Source organism: Pseudonaja textilis, chromosome 1 (assembly GCF_049901715.1).
Source record: "Pseudonaja textilis isolate UNSWEBS1 chromosome 1, rPseTex1.2, whole genome shotgun sequence".
NCBI classification, from domain to species: Eukaryota; Metazoa; Chordata; class Lepidosauria; order Squamata; family Elapidae; genus Pseudonaja; species Pseudonaja textilis.
The window spans coordinates 128,777,629-128,802,587 of NC_141990.1; the positions used below are offsets into that span (position 1 = coordinate 128,777,629).

General features: G+C 39.9%; 1 protein-coding gene across 1 annotated transcript in view; it reads left to right on the forward strand.

Annotated features, from left to right (window-relative positions):
* SNTG2 (syntrophin gamma 2) overlaps window positions 1–24,959 on the forward strand; it is a 180,892-nt gene that overhangs the window by 83,599 nt on the left and 72,334 nt on the right. Inside the window, exons 10-11 of the mRNA XM_026726560.2 lie at window positions 5,467–5,596; window positions 12,289–12,327. Of these exons, the coding sequence (XP_026582345.2) occupies window positions 5,467–5,596; window positions 12,289–12,327 (169 nt within the window). The remainder of the gene's footprint in view (window positions 1–5,466; window positions 5,597–12,288; window positions 12,328–24,959) is intronic.

Below are 24,959 nucleotides of genomic sequence, written 5' to 3' on the forward strand. Positions count from 1 at the left end.
GTATCTGCCAAGACAACTAAATGGCATGTACATGGAGCCAACAGGAGTTGAGCTCTGTCCAAGAAAAGCATTATCTTTTTCTATGTAAAATAATTTGCAAAAAACCTATCAGAACACAATAATAATTGAATATTGTAACTCTAACAATTCCAACCAATTCTATGTGGGAAAAACATCATGTCAATTAAATTAACCAGGATCCCCAAAGACTGGCTGGCAGTCAAATGTCATGATCCCAAATCCTTACTCTCTATTGACATAGAACAGCATCAGTTTGATTGGAGCCACACAAAAATAATCGGCCACGCTACCATCTAGCACGCTTGTGAGTTCATCAAAGCCTGGCACTCCACAAGCAATTCCATCAACAGACACATGGACCTACAACCAGCCTACGAACCGCTCATAATCCAAATCCCACAGCCAACCAGTGATAGCACCGATCCTCAACCAACCCACGCAAGCCCCACCCAACCAGCACTTCACCTCCCAATGATCCTCATTTGATGTAACCTTCCTTCACTTGACCCATCACAAGACTCCCACTGATGACTCACACCTGACCCATCACAAGATCTACTGACCACATAAAGTCCTTATAAACAGAAGAACTCTGACACTGACATCCCCTAAACTCTGTTGAAGATGTTATCGAGTCTGGTAACAAAAAGTTTGGAAACCAACCTACAAGTTCGGAGAATGAACCTTTACCTTCATAATTGAATATATCCCATATCATGTCCACTGATTTATGCCTATCTTGGTATAGTTAGTCAACATGTGGACCTTCAGTGCCAAAAAGATTACTACAACCAGTGCATGGGTGGTATAATATTACTTTTATAATTTTATTTTTAGCAAAGTGTGTCAGGAATCAGGTTTGTTACTTCAAGGTATGGGCCATGCAACGAGAAAGTACCATGTTTGCTCAGTGTCATTGAAAAAGAAAATAAATTGCTAAAATTAGTCAAAGCTTGAATTACAATAAACACATTAGCTGAAAAGCAGAATAAAAAGTATCAAATTTTAAAGCTGTCAACTGCTTTAAAAGATATTGATTGATTAACTATATGAGTTAATTATTCAATTACATTTTTACTAGTGTACATACCTGTCAAGCAATGGATAGCAGGTTGTGTCATATATAGCCTCTCTTCTTTGGAAAAAGATGGAATTTTCCCCATCAAAATGGTTTTGTCTGCAATTTATTTATGGCATTTTTGTGTATCCTGATACCTGTAAAAGCTTCTTTGGATATTCTGTCATTTCTTTTTCCATAAATATCCATAATCAAGTGGGGAAAAAGATTGTACTACAATGGGAAAAAAAGTCTAAAAAAATCATTTAGCGTAGATTTTGGACTGGGGGAATAAACCACAGAGAGAAGGGAAATTCATATTTTACCGATAGAGTTTTACACACAGTGGGAAGCAGATGCATAAATGTATTTGGATAGTGCATAAACATATGTGGCATTATTTATAATTATATTAATTAATGTAAATAACATTCATATAAGCAAATAGCATGGGGAAATAAGCTTTTGGCAGGTAATTGACCATTTATATTTTAGTTATGGAAAACAGGAGAGTAACTTTTCAATGAAGCATTTCAATACCAGGGTCCTTTGGGAAATGGGGTTCAGAATTAATCTGCAGTAAAATGGCTGGGCAAGCTGATAATTTTGAAATGAATCTAGATTTGGTTAGTAATTTTATGGCTCAGAAAAAACCAAGAGACAGATGTTGGATCTTCATGCTGAATACATTGACCTATCAAGCTGGCTAGAAAGCTAAAATAAATGCAGTGTATGAGCAACACATTAAATAAGTGGCGTTAGGGGAGTTACTCATTTTTTTTCCTTAGTTTTACGTGCTAAGGAAACCATTATTTAAAAAATTAAATCATTGTTTTTATTGCGGTAAATAGTCAAAGAATTTCTAAATAAATATAGCTTAAGCTGACATCTTTACCACTTTGGGTGAATATTGTCTCTGTTTTTGTTTCTGAGATTCAATGTTTTGATTTTAAGCTTTGATGTTTTAGCCTAATAATAGTTATTAGTATGCCCACCAACTGATTGTTCTTTCTCATGTTAGAAATATACTTATCTTTGTAACTCATGTATCCGATTCTTAAAAGCAGTTTCACAGTTCAGTGAGATTTAATCAAACTATTTGGTCACCTTTATTTTTCTGTGGTCTAATATTCTATCCATTGCAGGTAAGAGCTAAGTTGCCTTTCTTTAATGTATTGGCAATTTGCTGAATTGACATTTTTACCAGATATATTTAAAGTGATTATGGAAGGAAAATATTTCATTCATTTCATTCATATCCATTTCATATCCATTCAATTCATATCAGTTTCATTGTTGCTGTTTATTTATTATTTTGGAATGGGTTGAAATAGGTCCAGGTATAATTTATTGAGATGGAGTAGGGGCATACATTTAGAAGGCATGAAACATTAATTAATCAACTTATTACAGATTGACTATGTGGTCTTGTTCTAAGAATTATTTCCCTTCACTATGACACATGCAGAAGAGAAATGCTTATCTGATTACTGAAGCGTATGAGCATAAATGGATGCTTTGGATACCAAAATAGACAAAGGAATTGATCAAATGAGTGTGAAAAATACATTGCAGCTGCAGTAAACATCAGGAAGTGATGAGCTGAGGGACTTGGCATCCATATTGCCCATGAGGATGCATGGGGATGAAAAGAGTGCTTGATTCACATATTATAAGCGGGGTGAAATATGATTAGACGTGACCTGAAATCTCAAGATAATTTATCATAACTTTTATACGCATAATGAGAGAAAAGAGGTGAATATATATTGAATCACAAATCTACTTCTGGGACATTTTATTGGGAGAAATGAAAAGTCAAAAGCATGATATATGGCAGATGCAATCCCAGGGAAGAAGAAGAAGAAAAGAAGACAGCAGAATTATATAAAGATAAAAATGAAATAAAATCACCCAAAATTGGAACATTGGGCATCAAACATCCAAATCTAGAAAGCAGCATTTCCTTAAAGTTAGAAAAACTGTGGATGACCTTGTTTGACTCATTAAGCTATGCCGTATCAATTTTGTATAAAGCCAGCAAGTAAGTGGCTAGCATGTATGCTGCTGTTAAAGACCATATATATATATCTGTATATCTATATCTATTTCTATTTCTATATCTATATATGTATGTATATCTATCTATCTATATCTATATATGTATATCTATCTATATCTATCTATCTATATCTATCTATCTATATCTATCTATCTATATCTATCTATATCTATCTATCTATCTATCTATCATCAGGAATTAAATCCAATCCTCCTCCTTAACTGGGAATTTGTATTGCAGGGATAAACCTCTGTGTTCAAAGCTGGGTTTTGTAATGGTTGGTCACCTTAGGGAATGAACTACTAGACTGAAAACTGGTGGGAGGGAAAGCATTCCTTTAGCTTCTGCTTAGCTTCTCAACATTTTTTAGCTTTTCGATGTAATTGAGTATGGCTTTGTTTCAGGCTTTCCAAGCTGAAGATTAGGGTTGCTGTTTTGGGATGGTCTGAGAGGCAGTTGGTGACAGAGAGATTGCTAGTTGAGCCTTTTGCTTTCAAGTTATAGGAGCTCTTTGAGTATCTCTTACTTTCCATGCTTTTTAACCAATACTGTATATTAAACTTTGGGGAGTTGGGAGTATTCCAGGTGATGTCATTGTAGAGATAATATCCACTGATATTCTTATCAGTCCCAGAGAGGAAGAAGAAAAAAAGAAGACAGCAAAACTATATCAGTAAAATGAGCCAGAAATGGACTGGAAGTGGGCCACTTTTTTGAGGTTTATTCTAGCCAATATAAGAATGCTGTTAGTTATCAAAACTGAAACAGAGAAAAGGTAAGATTTCTGGATAGGATTTCAGTTTTCTTGAAAGCCAAAAAAATTGGAAATATTTCTGGACCTAACCTTGGTTCTAAAGGTTGGTTCTAAATGCCCAGATGTATTTGTGCAATAATCATTATCCAAAAATCTGGCTTCTGATCTGGCTTCTATTGTCTGTAATGCACTGCTTGAAAAGTATTTCCAAGCTATTCCAAATGCAATATTCAGTAAGCAGGCTGGGTTTTTTTTTTTCAATCTCACACTACTCCAGTAAAGTTTAGTAAGCCCTGGATTCTGGCTTGTTTCTGAAGTGCAGTTCAATGTGCTGATTGTTATCTAAATGATACGGAATGAGAAGGACTACATCCTTCCATATGATTCTCCTTGATTACTTATTTCAGTACCAAATCACTTTGTATCACATTTCTCTTATTGATCTCTGTTTTACATGCGGCAATGCACAAATCATCCCATGGCAATTACTTGTCACTTAGCTATATGACATAGAAATCCACTCAGTCATGTTTCACTTTTATATGACACTAAATTTTCTGCAATTAATGGTTTTGTTCTTTTTCATTTATCTTAAAATAATTTTTTATTATTTCTTCACTGTATCCATATTATAGATGGGAAATAAGAGAAAGGCAGTAAACTAAGATTGCAAAACTTTCAGATTTCCTCAAAACCTTAACTGTACCCTTCACAGCCTCCTCAAAGATGCCACCAAATATTTTTGGTGCTGTAATGCTTAAGATTTCAATTTGAAGAGATGCTTCAGAACTGAAGGAAGCCCAAATGTAGCATCTCTTTCTATGACTTATTAAAGCGACCTTGTCTTTTACAGTTTTCCTAATTGCTGTGAGGTGGCTTTCACTGTAGCCATGCAGTTCTTCCTGACACATCTTCTATAAGTGCTTATTTGTGCTCCTATGTATTCCAATTTGTGAAGCTTTGCACAAATTACCAAAGAAAAGTTTGTTAAATGCACAGGGAGTGATTATTAAATACACAATAATAATATAAAATAGATATAGGAATTTCTTTTCTTTCCCAAAGTTTGAAAGTTGATCTGTAGCCTACCACTTGTCCTTTAGTTCCAGAAACATTATCCTGCAATAGGTCAGTAATATATGTCTGCAATAGGTCAATAGCTTCAAATAAAAGGCTAATTCAAGAAGTGAGATCTGGAATGGCTGAACACAAAGTACGTTTGCAAAGATACCTGCTAAATGAGCTTGTATGATCCACCCAGTCACCTATATGATATTCCTGGCCCATGCAGGACTTTTTTAAAAACTACCATACACCATTCTGAAATCTGAAAATAAGAATACATAACTAAAAATAACCTCCCATAATTCTCTGGTAGAAACCACATACAGAACCTACATAACGTGACTCTGTGGCTCTATGGTGGCTCTATATTCCCATTTCCCTGGAATTATAGTGCATAATTTCTAGCTTGTAGGGATTAGATGAAGACTAAGAATTGCTGATATAGCTTCTTTGATGGTATACACACACACACATATACGTATATATATATATTTCTTCTTGCTGCAGATCTAATGCATTTGAAGTACTGGCCCTCGATGGAATTAGCACTGGGATACTTCAGTTTTGTTCAGCGCAGGAGAGTGCTGACTGGCTGCGAGCATTATCAACTAACATCAGTGATTTGACACTACAAAATGTATGTTGTTTTCCAGATACATATATATGTATATAGTCTAGGTTCTGTTGTGTTTATTTCACATGTAAATATTATTCAAAATAACATCTGAAGTCTCTTCTCTCTTTCATGCACTTCATTATTTATCTATATTCATAGACATTATTTCATATACAGAACCACGCTACATATATGGTATATCAGACCTTCATTTTTTATAAACCATTTTAATTTGGAAGGAAACTGTCTTCTGAATCATCACTCTTTTGAATATGGATCTTACACTGGTTTTGTACTGAGTCTGTCCCTTCCCTGGCTTCTTAAGAGGCAATTTTCATCAGAAAACTATCATAGAATCCAATCCACTGGGAACCTGTTCTAAATTATGACATATGGTTCGTGGCTGATAAATACATACAGACAATCAAATTGTCAGGACTGTGAAGATGTTACCTGACTTTCTCCTGTGCCTAAGTCCTTACCAAGAGCACACAGCTCGTCTGTCAGGCTAAAGATGATTAACTTCAATGCATAACTTAATTTTAGCATGCAAACTTTACTTTACCCAGATGACTTTCTCCCAAGTTCAGTAAAATAAGCTAGAATGAGATCAAGAAATTGGATCTATTTTGTCATTATTCAGTTGTTCTTGTCCATTATGATTGGAAGAAACATTGTACAGGGAAAACAAGCTTTTTTCTTGAAAATCAGATTACACTGTGCTACCCTGATCATTTGTATTATTAACAGTTTAATTAAATTGTGAGTGCTTTATTGAATAGGGTATGTTTAGGTGTGGAATAAATAGTTGGGTGTATTTGAAAGATACATTGTGCGGCTTACTCTCTACAGGTAGCCCTTGGTCTACAACCATTCATTCAGAAACCACTTGAAGTTACAACGGCACTGAACGAATGGTAGTTATGACCAGTCCTCGGAGTTCCAACCATCCCAGCACCCCATGGTCATATGATTACTACCAGTTTGCACTTTGCTACCAGTTTGCAATTGATAATGGTTGCATGACTCTGCGATCACATGATTATCATTTGCTACATTCCCTGCTGGCTTCCCCACCTGCTCACCTTCTCTCAGCCCCACTGCACTTGTGGTACACCAGCTATTTGTGCACCCCCATGTATCCATGTACTCTTCCTGACTCACACTGTACCCCCACAACCCCTTTTCGACTCTTGCTGTACCCTTGAATACCCATCCCACCCTATAATCTGGCACACCCTCCCCAACCTGCACTGCATTGTTTCTTACCTCCATCATGGCTCTTGCACACACATGCTCTCTCTCATCAACCTGCACAGCTGCCCTTTGCACCGTCATTCATCCACACCACACCTCTCATATACCCGATGCACATACCTTTACACACTTTACCTGATTCATACCATGGATATATCAGCTGGTATTAAGTTTTCTTCGCTTTTTCTTAAAAAGAGTGGATAATGAAGTAGATTTCCATGAATAAAACAGATTGTATAGTCCTTAAGCATTACAGAGATTATTTTTTTCTAGTTAAAATGTATTTATACCGAATTTATTCCAGTTGTAATTTGTACATTCCTTCCCTAAATTCCTGTGACCTGTAAATAAATATCCGCCATCCAGAATCTGGTTGTATCCCAATTATGTACTCATGATAGTACAGTTCAAAGAGGTTTTTCCTCCCTCCCTCCCCACCACAAAAAGACTTAATCTGTCCAGTTTACTTTGCCTTCCTGCTGATTGGGAGAAGCCATTTTTTATTCAAATAATTAGCTACCGTGCTACATCCCATATTTTCTGTTTGTAACATTTGTAGTTGGAATGTAAGTATTTACATTAGCAAAGCCAGCCCTCCTGTAGACTGCAGATTGCTTGGGTTTTGTTTAAAGCATGTCATACACTGCTTAGTTGAATACATTGGGAGCAAGGCTCTTTAGCCACTGAATAAAATGGGATTAATAAATAATCCCACACCCTCTCTAAAGAAGGAACAGCTGCTCTAGCTGTGGGACTGAATAGCTGCATCTTGTAGAATGGCTAGCACAACAGGGTTCCTGGGGGACTACTGTGTGACAATTTTGTAATACTGAATTTTCAGAATGGGAAGCAGCATATGGTGTATCCTTGGCTGCCTGCCAAACTGTCAGCACCTGCTGGCAAAATGTTCTCCTTTCTTATTCCAAGTAAAATTTGCTTAATTCTTTAGACTGCAATAGGAACAAGGGCATACCTGTGTCCTAATTATTCAAACGTAGGTAAGGCTAAATGAGAAAAACATTGAACGAAATGTCATAGATGGAGAAAGAGCCTACGAAAATTGACGATCTACAGAGATGTTTAATGATGACTTGAAAGAGCAGCAGCTCCTCTCAAAGAATCTGGCGAGAACAATAAACCATGTGGACAAAACCAGTGTTGCTCTTTTCAGCACAGGCAGCAGCTCCATGTACATGTAGCTTTTCTCTCTCTCCAAGAGCCTGTGAGTTCAAGAACAGCATATCAATCATTTTGGATTCTTTTGGACTTTGCACTTCTGGCAAGGAAAAACTTTTTCCATCGAAAAGTAAGACACATGAACAAAAGACAGTAGTTAGCCAGACTGTTTCGGATTGAAAGCCCATGCCTTTCTGTTTCACAGATGGTGGAAAATTCCACAAATCTGTCTTAAGGGCAGATTTATATATATATACCTTGAGCTGGGTGACCTCAGAAAACAGAATTATGTTATCGGAACCAAAATTGCGCCTTCCTTTAGGAGCTTCTTAAAGGCATCTCGGGTGCTATGTTAAAGAGGGCTTTGATCTGAGTTCTCTTTCGTAGCAACATAATTTTTCATTGAGGAGTATGACTGGTACTTGAGGGACACAATCAAATCAAATTGCATTTATTTTTCATTATCGTGTGATCCTAGTTTGAACTTGCCTGTGCTTAAACAAGAGCAGATCCCATTGATTCCAATGCAATTTGTTGCCAAATGCCATATGTGTTTTCAGTATCATTATTATTATTTTTTTAAAGAAAGGATTTTCATGAATTGGGTCATCAGTTACCTATGACCTTATTCACTGAGAAGTATTAGAACACAATATATTTCTAAAAATAGGTTTGAAGCATAAGGCTTGTGCCTTTCAAAAAGGTTTCATTTCCAAATGCATTTGGTGTAATTTTTATTCTGATTGCGCCACTGGGAACTGGGAACCTCTCGCGTATTGCTCTGTTGTAACCAGATTGCTCTGACTATTTTCGTGGTGAAAAAGTTGAAATAGCTGAATAAGAAAGATAGAACAGTGATGCAGGAGAAATACTATGTATAGTAAAAATCAATCTGTAGGGAATCCTTTTTAATGAGCCACATCAGCCTGAATTCCTGCCCAGTTTGAGCTAAAAACTTTTTCTTTGAGAGAAATTGCCCAGCTGATTAATATGAATGCAGCATTCTGGTGTAGTTCATTATTTATAAAGGAGCTATTGCTCCAAGCTTCTTTATTGTCAGTACTGCTTATCAGAAACTTCACTACATTTCTTTTTTGGGAAATGAAGGTTTTTTTTAAGGCAGAGGTCAGCTGACTAAATTTAAGGGTTAAAGGAACAATAGTATTTTTAAAGAAATATCCAGAAGAATTCTAGAAAATCTAAAATTGGTTCCTCTTCTACATTTTGATATCAGGGTGGCAAAAGTTCAATGTCTAACACATGTCTAACACATAGTTTACCTACAATATAGAAAATCCCATTCCCAAACAAAGCAAAACAGACATTGTCTGAAGTATCAATAGTACCCACAGATAATCAATATATATTTATATTATATAAAAATATATTTAATAAGATATAAATATTTATATTTGAATAAATAATTTTCCTCCCAAGCCAAATGTGACTTGTTAAGAAGATTTTCTTTATTAGAGACCCTCCTTCACTCCTACCTCCAGTGTAGCTTTCAGTGAAGTTTGTAGAGCATAAATCAGTTAGGATGGGAATGTGCATTTGACAATGACAGAAGAACGTATTTTTAATTTTTATTTGCTGTAAAAAAAGCAGTTCTTAATCTAAGTTTTTAAATTAACATGTTAATCATTGTCATAATATACAATTGTAAGACAAAGGCAACTTCTTCTACAATGGTGGCATGTTTGATATATGGGACATACTTCCAAATATATCTGTGTAAGATATATACTTCTTTTGCTATCTTGTTCTCTATTTTTTACTTGTTCCTTATTTATCTTGAATTTTTTTTAAAAACTTACATTGTCATTCTGGGCAGCTTCTAACCCTATTACTACTACTACTCAGAATCAAGTTTTGTTTGCTCTTTTTTGTATTTATATATATAGCCTGTGAAAATATCTTACAGTGTTTCTTTTGACACTTTATGGTTAACAACCCAGAGAATTGTAAAGTCAGTAATTTCATATGTGTTGAGCTAATTCCCCGTTAGGAGAATGAGTGCATACAGGGAGACGTGTTTGAGAGTAGTGTTTGAATAATACACATACAGCACACAGATACACTCTACAGTAAATGTAGGGTTTTACTTTCAATAAAGGTTTAAGCAAAGTTCAAAATAGGCAGTCCAAAGTCATTCACAGTTAAATCAGTCAGTTTTTTTAATCCAGGGAACAGTTCAGTATCAGCCTTACATTAAATCCAGTAATATCAGTCAATGAGGAAAAATGGAGGAACGGCAATACTTTCCAACAAAAGGAAATAGAGATACTCACTCAGACACACACTCTTCTGAGACTAAGACTAAAACAAACCAGGTTTCTGGCTCCATCTTATGGCTGTTTGAGAAACCACACCCAATTGCATGCTCTTGCATTCCCTTAAAGAGACAGTATTAAAACGTCTATCCTGGTTTATATATTTCTAACCCAAATACCTGTTAGGTGACTTATATTCCTAACAATATGCAGTGTAGGTTTTACTTTTATATGATGGTATTTTCAGCAAGGATTGCTCTGAAACACCTGTTAAAATACTTTTATTGTAGAGTTCTGTGTTGCAGTCCATTTTGTCTAGATATTGTGATCATTTTATTGTATAGCTTCAGCTTGCATGGCACTAAGAAAACCCTCTGATGAATTGATTTCACAAACAAATAATTAAATCAATCTGTAATTTGTTAGCTAAAAAAATTATGACTATATAAGATAAATTTATCAATGGTAGTATTTAACAACTCTTTTTGTTTTATTAGAATTATATCCTGCTTTTCTTTCAGGGCCTGATTTATTAGCACGGACAGTATATAGTAGCCTTGGAGGAACCAAGGCAGTAGAGAATTTCATTGACATGCATTTTAGATTAGTTGATCTAAGCTGGATTTCCTAGTCTATAGTGCAAATCAAACAAGAGTTTCTCTTTGGATTCCATTCTTTTCCAGATCTTACAGTATGGTTCTTGGCTCAAACGTTGCACATCAGAAGTATTGCATTAATTAAAATTCAGATTCTTGCATTTAAAAATACCAGATTTGTTTAAATATTTAATGAACAGACTTACACTCAAGCATAAACATAGTTGAAGCAATTCAGATTTACAGTAGATAGATTAATGTATCCTTTTAAGGGAAGTCAAGTTATTAAAGTTAATTTTGTTTGTGTGCTATTAAGAGCCATAATAAGTTAAAGAGTTGCATCATAACTTATCTATAGAAAGGTCAGTACAAATAAATGCTTAAAAATATGGTTACTGCCTGTACTAAATTATGAAGTATTTTTCCACTTATGATTTGTATGAAGGGATATAGCAAAAGGTAAACATTGTGCCCACAAACCATAGAACCAAGACCAAATATGAAACTCATGGGCTTTATTGGATTCCTTTAAACAGCCACATAGATATGAGCATGCCAGCTTCCTAGAGATATTGAATGAAATGATTTCTATGGCTCCTTGCACAGGTCAGCCTGCTTTTAAAATCTTTACTAAGTAGAGATACTTATCTGCTTATTTACTACAACCTGCCAATCATTACAAAATCACTGTGGTTGCCGATGGGGTTGATACTGCTTGCTTATTCTGTGTACTGTATTTTTCTTTTGAAAATTGCATCCTATTTTGATTCAAATAAGTTCCTTTTCAAGTATGATTGGCAGGAGCTCCCTCAGTCCAATGGAGGAAACTATCCACAACAGCAGTGAAACATTGAAGGGGTCAATCTACTCCCTAGTTATTTGATTGCTCTCAACTGTTTCAGTTAAAATGGAGTTGCTTAGGAACTGTGTTCTGCTATCCAGGTGCAGCATTCTGATTTTACTCAGAGCCAAAGAGCCATTGCTTACTTAAATAATGCTGCATTGCATTATTTAAGTAGTGGACAAGGATCTCAGAGACTCAAATTTATCCTCCATGGTAGAAGCTTAATGAGGATTTGGGGCCGGTCAATCTCAGCCCAGCCCATCTACAGTGTTATTTCTGAGGGGCAGGGGGAATGCAGGAACTTATGTTAAATGTGCCTCCCTGAACAACTGTGGTAAAAGTAGACTATGAATCTACTACTTACTCTGACTGTGGCACATTTCAATTTAGGAAATAACATGTTGTAATGAATGTGCTGCATCCTGTTGATGCCTCCTCAATTCACTAACATATTTTCCTGGGATCACATGGTTACTACGAGAGCCATGCAATTATGAATAAAACTTGTAAATGACAATATAATTTCCATTATTTTGTATTATTACCTTTTTCTATTCTTTTTTACAGATGAAGATGGCAAATAAATGCTGTTCTGCCTCGGACCAGGTAGGATGTTCATTGTGTTATTCCTAAATATATGTGATTTCACACTTCTTTTTCAGTAGGTTTAAAAAGAGGGGCGGGGGGAGAGAGAGAGAGAGAGAAAAGCTCGTAATTATCCTAACAGTATGTGGCGTTTTATAGATTAAGCAGGTAGGAAAAGTATGTTTTAATGCCTGAAATAAGCCAGCTTAGGAAGCAAAATTTCACTAAACAGAAATGGAATTTGAATGTCCTCAGACTAAGTAAGGTATAATGACAAGAAAACAAGTGAAGGATTAGATATTTAGTTTGTTGACTTGCTTTGAAAATATAGTGCTTTTGAAAGCTTTCTTTTTTATTATTGACTTCATTCTTAACAGATAACAGATAATCAGAGTTGGAAGGGACCTTGTAGGTCATCTAGTCCAACCCCCGCCCAAGCAGGAGACTACACCATTTCTGACAGATCACAGTCCAATCTCTTCTTGAAAGATGCCATCCCAGAAACAGCCATAGCAAGCACCACGGTCAAAATTGTTTAGCAATCATTCACCTTCATTTATCAAACGTATGTTGTTTCCCTTTGCATGTAAAAGCAGATCAGAGAGATTTTGTGTGCCCTAACCCAATGGTTCTCAACCCTTTCTTCACCACAGACCTCCCTCTAAATACCTTTTGTGGCCATGGACCACAAACCCCCAAGACTTAACTCTATATTTAAATCATAACAGTTCTTTAAGCCTTCATGGACCCCTTGTGACAACATCATAGCCCCCCTCTGGTTCTGCAGATCACAGATTGAGAACCACTGCACCAGACATTAAAAAAAAAATAGCCAGCAAGGAGAAACAGAAAGAGAGAAAAACTCAGCCTATTTAGCCTAACTTTAGGCTAAATAGGCTAAATTTAGGCTAAATTGTACTTATCATTAGTCTTTGATTACAAGGCTCTGTACTCTTCTTTTTAATACACCCAACACAGTTGTGATAAGATTTACACAGTAATTACTTGCAAGGAAGCAGAGGAGAAAAGGTAGCATGTTAGGCTATTTCTGCCCAGTTCCCTAGGAAAAAAAATGTTTTGGTCCCTAAAGTCATAAGATTCTCTTCTCTGAGGAGTGGGACAATAGGATTCATAGCTACTAACAGCACCATCACACCAGGCACTAGACTGGGGACAAGCTAAAGTTCCTATTGATTCTAGCTCTCTTCCCAGTATCAACCCTATGCTACATCCATGAGAGAATTTTGACTACTGTGATTGAATGCAAGAAGGAAGACACCTGTAATTAGCATCTGAAATAAAGTTTGCATATTTCTTTCATTATCATAGCTTAAGGATGTCTACATTCTCATAGCACAAAGGATGGGTATATTTTCCTGTTTTGGAAAGTTGCACGTGGAAATACCAAAGGCATGATTTAACCTTTTTGTGTTTGGTTCATATACATTCAGCCATACTTCAGTATATACAAAGCATATGTTCTTATATAAATAACCCCAAATTCAACTCCTGACATCTTCAAGAAAAAACGGGAAAGGTTAGCTGAGCCATTAGCAGGTTTTTTTTTACCCCAGTTAGATAGAAGAATGAGTGAGTTTCTTATTTTCATATTTGTGTTAGAAATTATACCTGGAATTATTTTTGCAACATTTGCTTCTTATTATTTACCCTTGCTGTAAGTCCATCCCCTGAATATGTAGCAGAACAGAATCAAATCTAAGACAAATGGGATCGCTTTTACAAAAGCAGAATTTGTTATCATAATTGCTTTAAATTTCAGTATCAGCTATTTTTCTTGAATCTATTGCATTTCTCAAATCTCTTGCAAGTCTATGAGACTTTTGTGGGTTTTGTTGTTTTAAGACTCATATATTTGCCTCAGTGTAGAAATGAAATGTCAAAACAGTAGCTTAAACTTGTATATCATCTTCTTGGAACTTGCCAAATGTTTACCATTCCTGCTCTGCAAATATGAACACTTCTTGAGTCTCTGCTTTGTATGCTTTATCATAATGTTCACAAAATTGAAAGTACTTATTTCTCTGTTATTTTAGGAGACAGCTAGATTTGTGACTCAATTGCTAAAACACACATCGCTACATTTTCTTGGCAAAATTTTGAATTAGGTTATGCCATGAATGGAATCCATACAACTTGATTTTGAATAATATTCTTAGCTTTATTTTATTTGAGATCTAAACCTAATATTTTTTTTCAAGTTAACTGGAATTATTAACAACTCATACAGTACTGCATTTTTTTTTAGAAAATGCAGTGTATTTATAAATTGTAATTTCTGTGATTTCCTAATGCACATACATATATGAATGTATGTGTCTATGTATGTATGTGTACATTTGTATATGTATGTGTATAATGTATGTGTGTGTTTGTGTGTGTGTAATTGCTTCTAGCAGATTTTTTTTTTGCCTTAAAAGAAATAGTTTGGGCCCAACAGCAGTGTTAATGGGGCCAGATTTTTGCTGCCTTGTGGGAAGGCAATAGTCAGAAAACACTAGTGTAGGTAAACAATATCTGCATAACCTCTATAGGTAGTCATCATCTTATGACCATAATAGAATCAATTCATTACGGTTATAAGTATGAGAATTATAAAGCGGATCATCATATGACTGACTGTGAAGCAGTTGAGTTAACTGCTTTCTGGAGCAGTCATTAAGCAAAGCACCATGATAGTGAAGTGAATGCACGGTCATTCAGTTAAACCCATTGTTTTGATATGTGGTTTTTGCCAAATAGCTACAGCATTTAGACTTATATACTGCTTTACAGTGCTTTATAGCCCTCTCTAAGTGGTTTACAGAGTCAGTATATTGCCACCAACAATTTGGGTCCTCATTTTGCCAACCTTGGAAGGATGGAGAGCTGAGTCAACCCTGAGCCCGTCAAGATTGAACTCCTGGAGTGAGCACTGAGTTAGCCCTGCAGTACTGCATTCTAACCGGAGAAGTAAACACTGGTTTTCTGCAAAAAAAAAAAAATGTAAATCATGGTCATGGAACTGCAGAATGCTGCAGTGAAGTATAAATGTGGACTAGTTTCTGAACACCCAGAATGTGATCATATGACCTTATTTCCAGGTTAAATCTCTCCTTGTTCAGTTTCCATCCATTATTCCTTATCTGGCCTACAGGTGCTTTAGAAAATAGCTTGACCCCTTCCTCTCTGTGGCAGCCCCTCAAATATTGGAAGACTGCTATTGTTAAGTTTGGGTAATGAGAGGCTGAACCAGAGCATGAGTGCAACAAATACTTTACTATAACAATAAAGGACTGACCGTGCTTGCCAAGCCTGGAACTGGCTCGCAGCGATCAGCAACTGGTTGGACCCCGCAGCCTGCTTTTATAGCTGGCTGCTGGGGAGAACCAACCAATGAGCGAGGGGGAAAACCGCCCCCGCAACACGAACGGACCTGAGTGGGAACTCCTAGAGTTCCAGGGACATAACACCCCTTCCCCCCAGATGCGAACACGCATAGTCTTTGAGGTAGGCAGGAGGTTTATGCTGGCGCCCAGAACGGCGCAGCTCTGGTGGGTTGTCTGTCAGTTCAGAGTCTGTAGGGGAAGGCAGGATCGGTAGGGAGTCACTAACGCGCCCCTCGGTTCGGGTTGGCTCGGGACTCGTAGGGCTGGTCACTGGGGACGTGCTCCCGTTGACTGGTTCGGACTGGTCAGCCATCTGGACGTCGCTGTCCGTGTTCGGATTCCCTGGATCGGCTGCTGGTGTAAGCAGGTCACCGGGATTGGTGCTGATGTGGGGATGATGCTGTGGCCTCGCCCCGGTCTGTAATTCTGAGTCACTGCTGACGAGGGTGCTGTGACGCCTTCGCAGCTGGTCCAGGTGCCTTCTCCATATTCAGCCGTCCTCCAGTCTGACCCGATATGACCTGGGTCCGGTGATGGCCACGATCTCGCCCGGGATCCACAGAGGGTCTCCAGCGAAGTTCCTCGCGAATACGGGTTCCTGTAAGACAAAATGCCTAACCCCCGATGTGGAAGTGAGGGGAGAGTCAGGGCAGTAATGTGGGTGAAGCCTGTCCAATACAGTCCTCAGGCGTCTGCCCATCAGGAGCTCAGCTGGGGACTTATTAGTGACTGTGCACGGAGTTGAGTGCTGGCTCATCAGGAAACGCGAGAGTTTGTGGTGCCAGTCATCCTTGCTGAACCTAGCTAGGGCTTCTTTAGTGGTCCTAACGCCTCTTTCAGCCAATCCGTTACTGGCAGGATGAAATGGGGCCGTGAAGATGTGGCGGATGCCCAGGTTGGCAGCGAAACGGCTGAACTCGGCTGATGCGAACTGTGGGCCATTGTTGGAAACAATGGAGTCAGGCAGCCCGTGTGTTACAAACAGGCGAGTTAATACCTTGGTAATCGCTAGTGTGGTGGTCGTGGATAGTTGCGCCACGTCAATCCATTTAGAGTAGGAGTCCACGACCACTAGGAACATTTTTCCGTGCAATGGGCCAGCTAGGTCGATGTGAATTCTGGACCACGGAGCGCTGGCGCTTTCCCACTTAGTAGGGGTGGCAATTGGAGGAGCTGGACGGGATTCCTGGCAGGGATTGCAGGAGCTTACCCATCTGATGATGTCCTCGTCGAGGCCCGGCCACCATACGTAGCTGCGTGCTAATGCCTTCATTCTGATGATGCCAGGGTGCCCCTCGTGCAACGCCTCCAGAACTCGGGTACGCAGTTAGGTCGGGATGACCACTCGAGTGCCCCACAGCAGACAGCCCTGCAAACTGGATAATTCCTGCAGGCGGGTCTTGAAAGGTGTAAATTTGTTTTCAACATCACCGCCCGGCCACCCCCTCCTCACCCAGTCCAGTACCTGGGCGATCGTTGTGTCAGTCTTGGATTTGGCCGCAATGTCAAGGGCAGTGATGGGGAGGTCCAATTGGGTGACCTCAAAGATAGCGTGGACCGGAGCAGGGTCTTCAGCTGGAGCTGGCAAGGGGCAGCGGCTGAGGGCGTCTGCGTGGGACAATGTTTTACCTGGGCGGTGTATGAGTCTATACGAGTATGCCGCTAGGAAAAGGGTCCATCTCGTCATTCTAGGGGAGAGGACTTGAGGGGTCTGTTTGTCCCCAGCTAGTAGACCCAGGAGAGGCTTATGATCCGTGACCAGCTCGAAAAAGTGGCCAAAGAGAAATTCGTGAAATTTCTTCACTGCTGCGACAGCTGCTAGAGCTTCCTTATCGATCTGGCTATAATTGCGCTCTGTTGCAGAGAGCGTCCTGGAGAAAAAAGCGATGGGAGCCTCGGAGCCATTGGGGAGCCTGTGGCTTAATACTGCCCCAATTCCGAAAGGGGATGCGTCTGCTGCTAGCACTAATGGAAGGTTGGGGTCGAACTGAATAAGGACCGCCTCTGACGTGAATAGTGATTTGACGGCGCGAAAAGCGGAGTCTTCTTTGTGACCCCAGTGCCAGGGCGATTTTTCATCCAACAGTCTGTGCAGGGGTTCTGCCACTGATGCTTTATGGGGCAGGAAGGACACGTAAAAGTTCAATAGCCCCAAGAAGGCTTGCAGTTCAGTTTTGGAGGTTGGAGTGGGTGCCTCGTGAATTGCCTTAACCTTGGACTCCAGGGGGTGAATGCCTGAGGCGTCAATTTTATAACCCAGAAAGTCCACCTGTCTAGTGGCAATGGCACATTTTTCTTTTTTTAATTTGAGGCCATGCTGTCTGAACCTCTCTAACACTGCTCGAACTCTCTGGAAGAGTTGGGGTCTGTCCCTGGCCGAGACTAAGATGTCGTCGAAGTAGGGTACTACACCAGGGAGGCCCTGCAAAATCCGCTCCATGAGGGATTGAAAAATGCCTGGGGCAACACTTACGCCAAATTGGAGACGCTTGCACCGGAAAGCACCCCTGTGGGTGACAATGGTCTGGAGTTCCGCTGTTTGGTTGTCAACAGGGAACTGTTGATACGCTTGAGACATGTCCAATTTGGCAAAAATGCTGCCAGGTTCAAAAGTGTGTAATAAATGCTGAATGACGGGCACTGGGTAAGCGCTAACTTGTAAAAACTTATTAATTGTGGTCTTGTAGTCCGAGCAAATTCTCAGGCTACCGTCTTTTTTGAGGGGTGTGACAATGGGCGTCTCCCATCTGGCGAAATCTGTTGGCTCAATGACCCCTTGTTTTAATAATTTATCCAATTCTGCATCTAGTTTTGGCCGAATAGCGAATGGGACTCTCGCGGTTTTAGCCTGATTGGGACTGCCTGGGGTCGACTGAGAATGAGATAGGGGTACCGTTATAACACCCCAGCTCATCGCTGAATACATCTGAGTAATCAGCGAATAAGGAGTCAGTGTCAGAGGTTGAGACAGCATGGACTCCTGTTAGCCCTAGGCCGAGATAGGGAAACCAATCGAGCCCCAAGAGTGTGGGGAGATTGCCGTTAACTACCACTAGAGGTAGGTGACCTTTGAAAGCTTTAAAATTGACAAGGAACTTGCCTCTGCCGATTACAGGAATGTCCTTCCCCTGGTAGCCCTTCAGGCTAAACTGGCACTTCTGGAGCCGGCTTGTTGATAGACTGGGCTGTAGCCTCTTGAGGGTGCTCCACGAGATAATTGAGAGCGCTGACCCTGTGTCAACCTCCATGCGACACGGTTTACCTTCTAACAAAACGGAGAGAGAGATTTTACTAATGGTATGGCAAGTGTGCTTGGCATGGTGGTGAGTGCGACAGTTCAATACTTGCCTCTGAGGTCCAGAATGTGAGAAGGGAGGGTGCCTTTGTGCCGAGTTTTGAGAGGCTTGACAGACTCTCGCGATGTGCCCCTTTTTGTGGCAGATGTTGCAGGTGGCTCCTTTGAATTTGCAGGTGGCCCTCGGATGAGATCCACCACAGGATAGGCACAGGGTGATGTGCTTGGGTGGACTGATGCTTTCTTGCTTGGCTCCTACCTGCGGATGCCTGGCGTTGGTGAGGCGGTGGATGTCGGCTTCATCACTAGGGGCTTCCTCTAATACCACCTCCTCGGAGTGGACTGGAACTGTCATTAGCTTGGAAGTTGGACCATGGATTTCGGTGGCTGAGTGTGCTGCCAGCTCTGCTGCCAGGGCCTCCTTGACGGCTTGTGCGAGGTTGAGGTCCTTCTTAGCGAGTAGGCGCCTTTGGAGGTGGAGATCCCTGACTCCGCAGACTAGCTGATCGAGGAGCATGTCCTCCAGGTAGGTTCCAAACCCACAATGGAGTGCTGCGGTCCTGAGGGCGGCCATGTACTGATTGATGGTCTCTTTGTCTGATTGCTTCCTCATACGGAAGGTGAATCGCCTGGCAATCTGTGAAGGTCTGGGAAAATAGTGGTTAGTAAGGATTTCTAACAGTTCAGACCATGGAACATTTTTTTAACTCACGTGGAGCCACGAGTGCTGTGGCAGTGTCAAAGACGATGGCTCCACAGTAGATCAGGAAATATGATTTTTTCCGGTGCTCCCCTGCATCAGCCAGCCCAATTGCGTCGATGTAATGGTTAAAGCGGTTCTTGTATGACTCCCACTTCTCCTCATCCGGTTTGAACGCTGGGAAGACTGGATTGGAATTCATAGTGAGGAAATCGGTTGTACAATCTGTGGGAAAAAATCTCTCTGGGGCAGCAGCAGAAGGGTTCTAGTGCCTGTGGCAGGCAAGTGACTTCAGCTCTGGAGAGGCTTTTTCACAATCCTCTCTCTCTCTCTGGGCTAAAACACGAGGTTAGGCTGCCGGCCATTGGCAGCGTTTTGAAATTCGTGCGTGCGTGGGCATCAGTGACTTGACTTACAGCACCGCGCTGTACTTTTTAGGTTTGAAATTCAAATGACAGCCGTTTGAATTTCGCGCCTAAAGAAACGAGCGGCTGCGGCTCGCAGCGCTTCACTTTTCCTGTAGCTAGGCTAACAAGCGGCTACAGACGCTTCTCACTTTCGTTGCTGGCTGACCGCTTTCTCTGGCTGCGGATCAGCGTTCGCTCTCGTTGCTTGCTGACCGCTTTCTCTGGCGGCGGATCAGCGTTCGCTCTCGTTGCTTGCTGACCGCTCTCTCTGGCTGCGGATCAGCGTTGCTCTATCGCCGGCCGATCGTTCTCTCTGGCTGCGGATCGGCGGCTAGTGATTCAGCGGTTGCATTGTGCTTCTGGTAGCCATCCCATCCTCGTCGCCAGTGTTAAGTTTGGGTAATGAGAGGCTGAACCAGAGCATGAGTGCAACAAATACTTTATTATAACAATAAAGGACTGACCGTGCTTGCCAAGCCTGGAACTGGCTCGCAGCGATCAGCAACTGGTTGGACCCCGCAGCCTGCTTTTATAGCTGGCTGCTGGGGAGAACCAACCAATGAGCGAGGGGGAAAACTGCCCCCGCAACATGAACGGACCTGAGTGGGAACTCCTAGAGTTCCAGGGACATAACAGCTATCATGTCTCCCCTGGTCCTTCTCTTTACTAGACTAGCCAAGCCCAGTTCCTGCAACCGTTTATTGTATGTTTTAGCCTCCAGTCCCCTAATCATCCTGGTTGCTCTTCTCTGTACTTTTTCTAGAGTCTCAACATCTTTTTTATAATGTGGTGACCAAAACTGGATGCAGTAGTCTAGGTGTGGTCTTACTAAGGCTTTATAGAGTGGTATTAGTACCTCCCTTGATCTCGATTATATCCCTCTGTTAGCTTTTTTTGGTTGCTGCTACACACTGCTGGCTCATATTTAGCTGGTTGTCCACTAAGACTCCAAGATCAGCTTACAAAATTAAGTACAAACCTCTGTGCACCCTCCCTTCCCCTTCTGTGCCCTTCTCACATCCTCTCACAACCTTTGTCCTCTTTTCACATTCCCCAATCTCCATCACTCCCCTGCATAATTTTCCTTACCCATGGCAGCACCTTTTGCACACTTTACCCAAGCTATATGGCACCTCTAGCACCCTCCAACTTGTACTGCACTTTCATGCACTCCATCACACCCTTGTTCACCCTCCCCAATCTGCATGGTGTCTCTTGTACACCCCATGCATCCTCCCTGGCCCATCCAGTGCCTCTCCTACATCACCATAACCTCCTCTCTCACTCCCCCACCCAGCAGCAACCACTTACCTATGGTGCTTGCTCTATAATGCACCATTTTGCCCACTTGAAGGTTACAAACAAACAGGAGGGTTTTTGTAGTATGAAAAAAGATGGATTGGATATGTTGGAATAAAGTCAATGATATGATCGGGCTCAGATATGAGTGGATTGTATATTGGTATCTAAGGTAAAATATACCAGAGCATCCAAAAGCTACATGCTCTCAGGACTCCGACATGCACCCCCCATTCATATTGTAAGTCTCTAGCCACATCTCTCAGAGTGAAAAAGATTGATTTATTAGAAGTTGACATGTTGGTGTTTCCCGGTTGCAGCCGAGACATCATTCATTTCTCCCTTGACCCTGGTCTTCTCCCCATGACCTGGATGTATATTCTCCAATGAGACACATCCATAGCCAAGAGTCATCAGTCATGCTCTCCAGTAATAATTTTGCTAGCCAGAAACTTCGGTTGCCAAAGTGATTATCTGAAACCCTTAAAGAATGCACTGCTTTCCCCCTCCTTTTCTGCTGACAACTAAAAAGAAGTATTTTTAGTTGACACATATGTCCATTTTGCTGCTCACAATTCATTCTGAATAATACCATGTTAACTGTCTCAGTAGTGAGAAGCTTATTTGCAGTTGTGTAACAACTTTATAATTTGCACATAGTATGAAGCAGTTGCTTTTTCCTAAGTATGACATTTCAACCCACAATTTTCTGCTCTGTGTGTCATGATAGTCAGCATATATCAGGCCCTCGTACCTATTCACATCCACTACAGAGATATCTACAAGATGCTGACTGAGAACATTGTCCTGAGAAAAAAGGACAAGTAACAGAAGCTCTGGAATCTCCAATGGAGATGTTCCGCTATATCTGTGCTGCTCCCAAACATTTTGCAACCTATCAGCTGCATTTCAAAACTGTTGCAGTGAACACTAAGCAAATTTATTGAGCCTTTCATTGAGCTTTTCTCAATGATCCGCAAGGCACCAGAAGTCATACAACTTCATACGTGATAATGTGATGGCAATGGCCCAGATTTAGTATATATCACAGGAATTTCAAGACTATGTTTTGTGAAAATCAAAGAGTAATTAACATCTATAGAGGGTCAATTTAGGATATATATGTTGTTGTTGTTTTTCCAATCCTAGACATAACAATCTCTAAATTAAAATTGAGATTTGGAAAAAAAAGTTTTTATATCCTGCTGAAATTACTACCAACTCAGGTGATCCAAATCAGGAGTTGTGTGCCTCTGGAATACTCTTGGGTCAATAAATACAATTTTGATTTTCAGACATGCTTTCTAAGTTATTAAAATATGTGTATTAAATTTATAAACTACCATAATCAAATGGATGGAAATCTTATATTTGGTTGTTGTTGTTTTTTCAAAATAAAAAAGTTGCAGAACTTCTTACAATGAAATCCATTTCTATTATCAAATTTACTAAAATAGGCATCACATGCTTACTTAAAAAAAAGAAAAAGATCACACATTTGACAGTGATAGCTGCAGAGGGGGTATTCTCTCTACATAAAAGTATAAAAAGCTACCAGGAAAGCGATCTATCATAAGAGTCTCTACATGGTTTGAGGTAAGAATACTCTGTTCTCAGCACAGAGTGAGATGCCATAACATAGATATTCCAATCAGCACATTTGAAGATGAAAAGGCATGAAATAAACACTTTTGAGTGAACTTTTACAACCCAGCTGTCATGATCCTCTTATACATAGAACCAGGGGTTACACTGGGATTCCATCTTTGTTCTGGTGGTTTCAAAGAACTCTGTACACCACACAAATGCAGCACAGATGCTTTGAACAGCAAACTATGCAGCCCAGACACAAGAAGAGAAGGGTAAGAGAGGAAATAGCAATTTGATTTAATTCTTTAATTTTTAAAGGTTTAGTTTGGGTGTTATCTTGAGGTCTTATTTATTATTTTTGCAATCTATGCATACTCCCAATCAGCATAGGATGTGCCCATTACATTATAACTCTAGCCCTAACACTATTGTCTGTTGATGAGTATAAAATGAAGAGAGATTTCATGGATAAAGTTGGTCAGAAATGGAAAGATTAAATTAAAACCACCCAATTATACTATTAGTAATCAATTACTTCTGCCAGCCTAGCAGTTCAAAAGCATGTGAAAATGAAAGTAGAAAAATAGGGACCACTTTGGTGAGAAGGTAACAGTGTTCTGTGCACCTTCAGCATTTAGTCATGCCGGCCACATGACCATGGAGCAACAAGGGGTGGGATACGACAGGGTTAACTACCGGTTTAGGATTTACGAGCTTCCCTGCAGACTGTGAGCCGCGCACCTGTCATCAGCAGCTTCCTGCAGAGAAGCAGCCTTTGAAACAGCCCTTTTTTCTTGTTTTTTTAACTGCAGCTGTGGCTCATTCAACAGCTGAAGTTGAAAAATCAGGAAATAAAGATCAGGTAAGAGTCCAGGTGAGTGGGTGGGCAAAAACATCAGCAGACATAGAACTGGCTCTATGTCTGCTGCTCTTCAGAGCTACTGGTTCTACAGAGGTGGACAGAACCAATAGAAATCCACCCCTGGAGATGACTTTGGACAGCACTTGCTCTTCAGCTTTGTAACAGTATTGCCCCGTAGAGCTGGAAACAACTAGCACGTATGTACAAGGGGAACCTTTACCTTTACTAATCAATTACTCTGGAGAGCCAGTTTGATGTAGTGTTAAGGCATTAGATTACAAACAGGGAAACCATGAGTTCTAGTCCCATCTTAGGCACAAAGCTAGCTGGGTGACTTTGGGTCAGTCACTCTCTCCCACCTTAAAAAGGAGGCAATAGCAAATCACTTCTGAAAAACATTAACAAGAAAACTGCAAGGATTTAGCCAGGCCATTTCCAAAAATCAGACATAATTGAACAAAAGTTTTAAAAGTCATTTTAGAAACTTAGCAATAATAACCTCAATGATCAACTTTGTGCCCTTGTATACAATTAAACCAGTTGATTTTGAACTATTTAAAATACCCACTTTATAATTAGCATGCTAACTCAGCTTTAGAACTTTAGCCTCTTAACCTACCAAGTTTTTTAGAACACTCACTAATCTTGATTTCTGTTTATTTATTCATATAAAATATGCACCATTCCAGGGAGGCAAAATATATTATAGTTTTACTTTCTTTAATTTTTCTTTCTTCATACATAATTGCTGTCACAAAGTATTCATTTGTATATGAACATATACACTAAACAAACAAGCCTAGAGCTACAAGTTTTTTGTGTGTTCTTAATTTTCATTGCAGGGTAATACTCAGTGCCAAGGCATTAATTGTTCACTTAAAGATAAAACTTGCTCCCCATGAAGTCTTTGTTGCTGTTTCAACTACATGAACTTAAACCTGCCAAGTCTATATTTTGTATTTGTGGAATATCTATTTGTGTCCCATGTTTATGTTCATTAATTTGTCAGCCTGTATGTACTGTAATAATACTTATAAATTCCAAAATAGTGCAAAAAAGAAACAGTCATATGCAAAGGGTAACAGAAAAGGAGAATTAATAATATGTTCTTCAA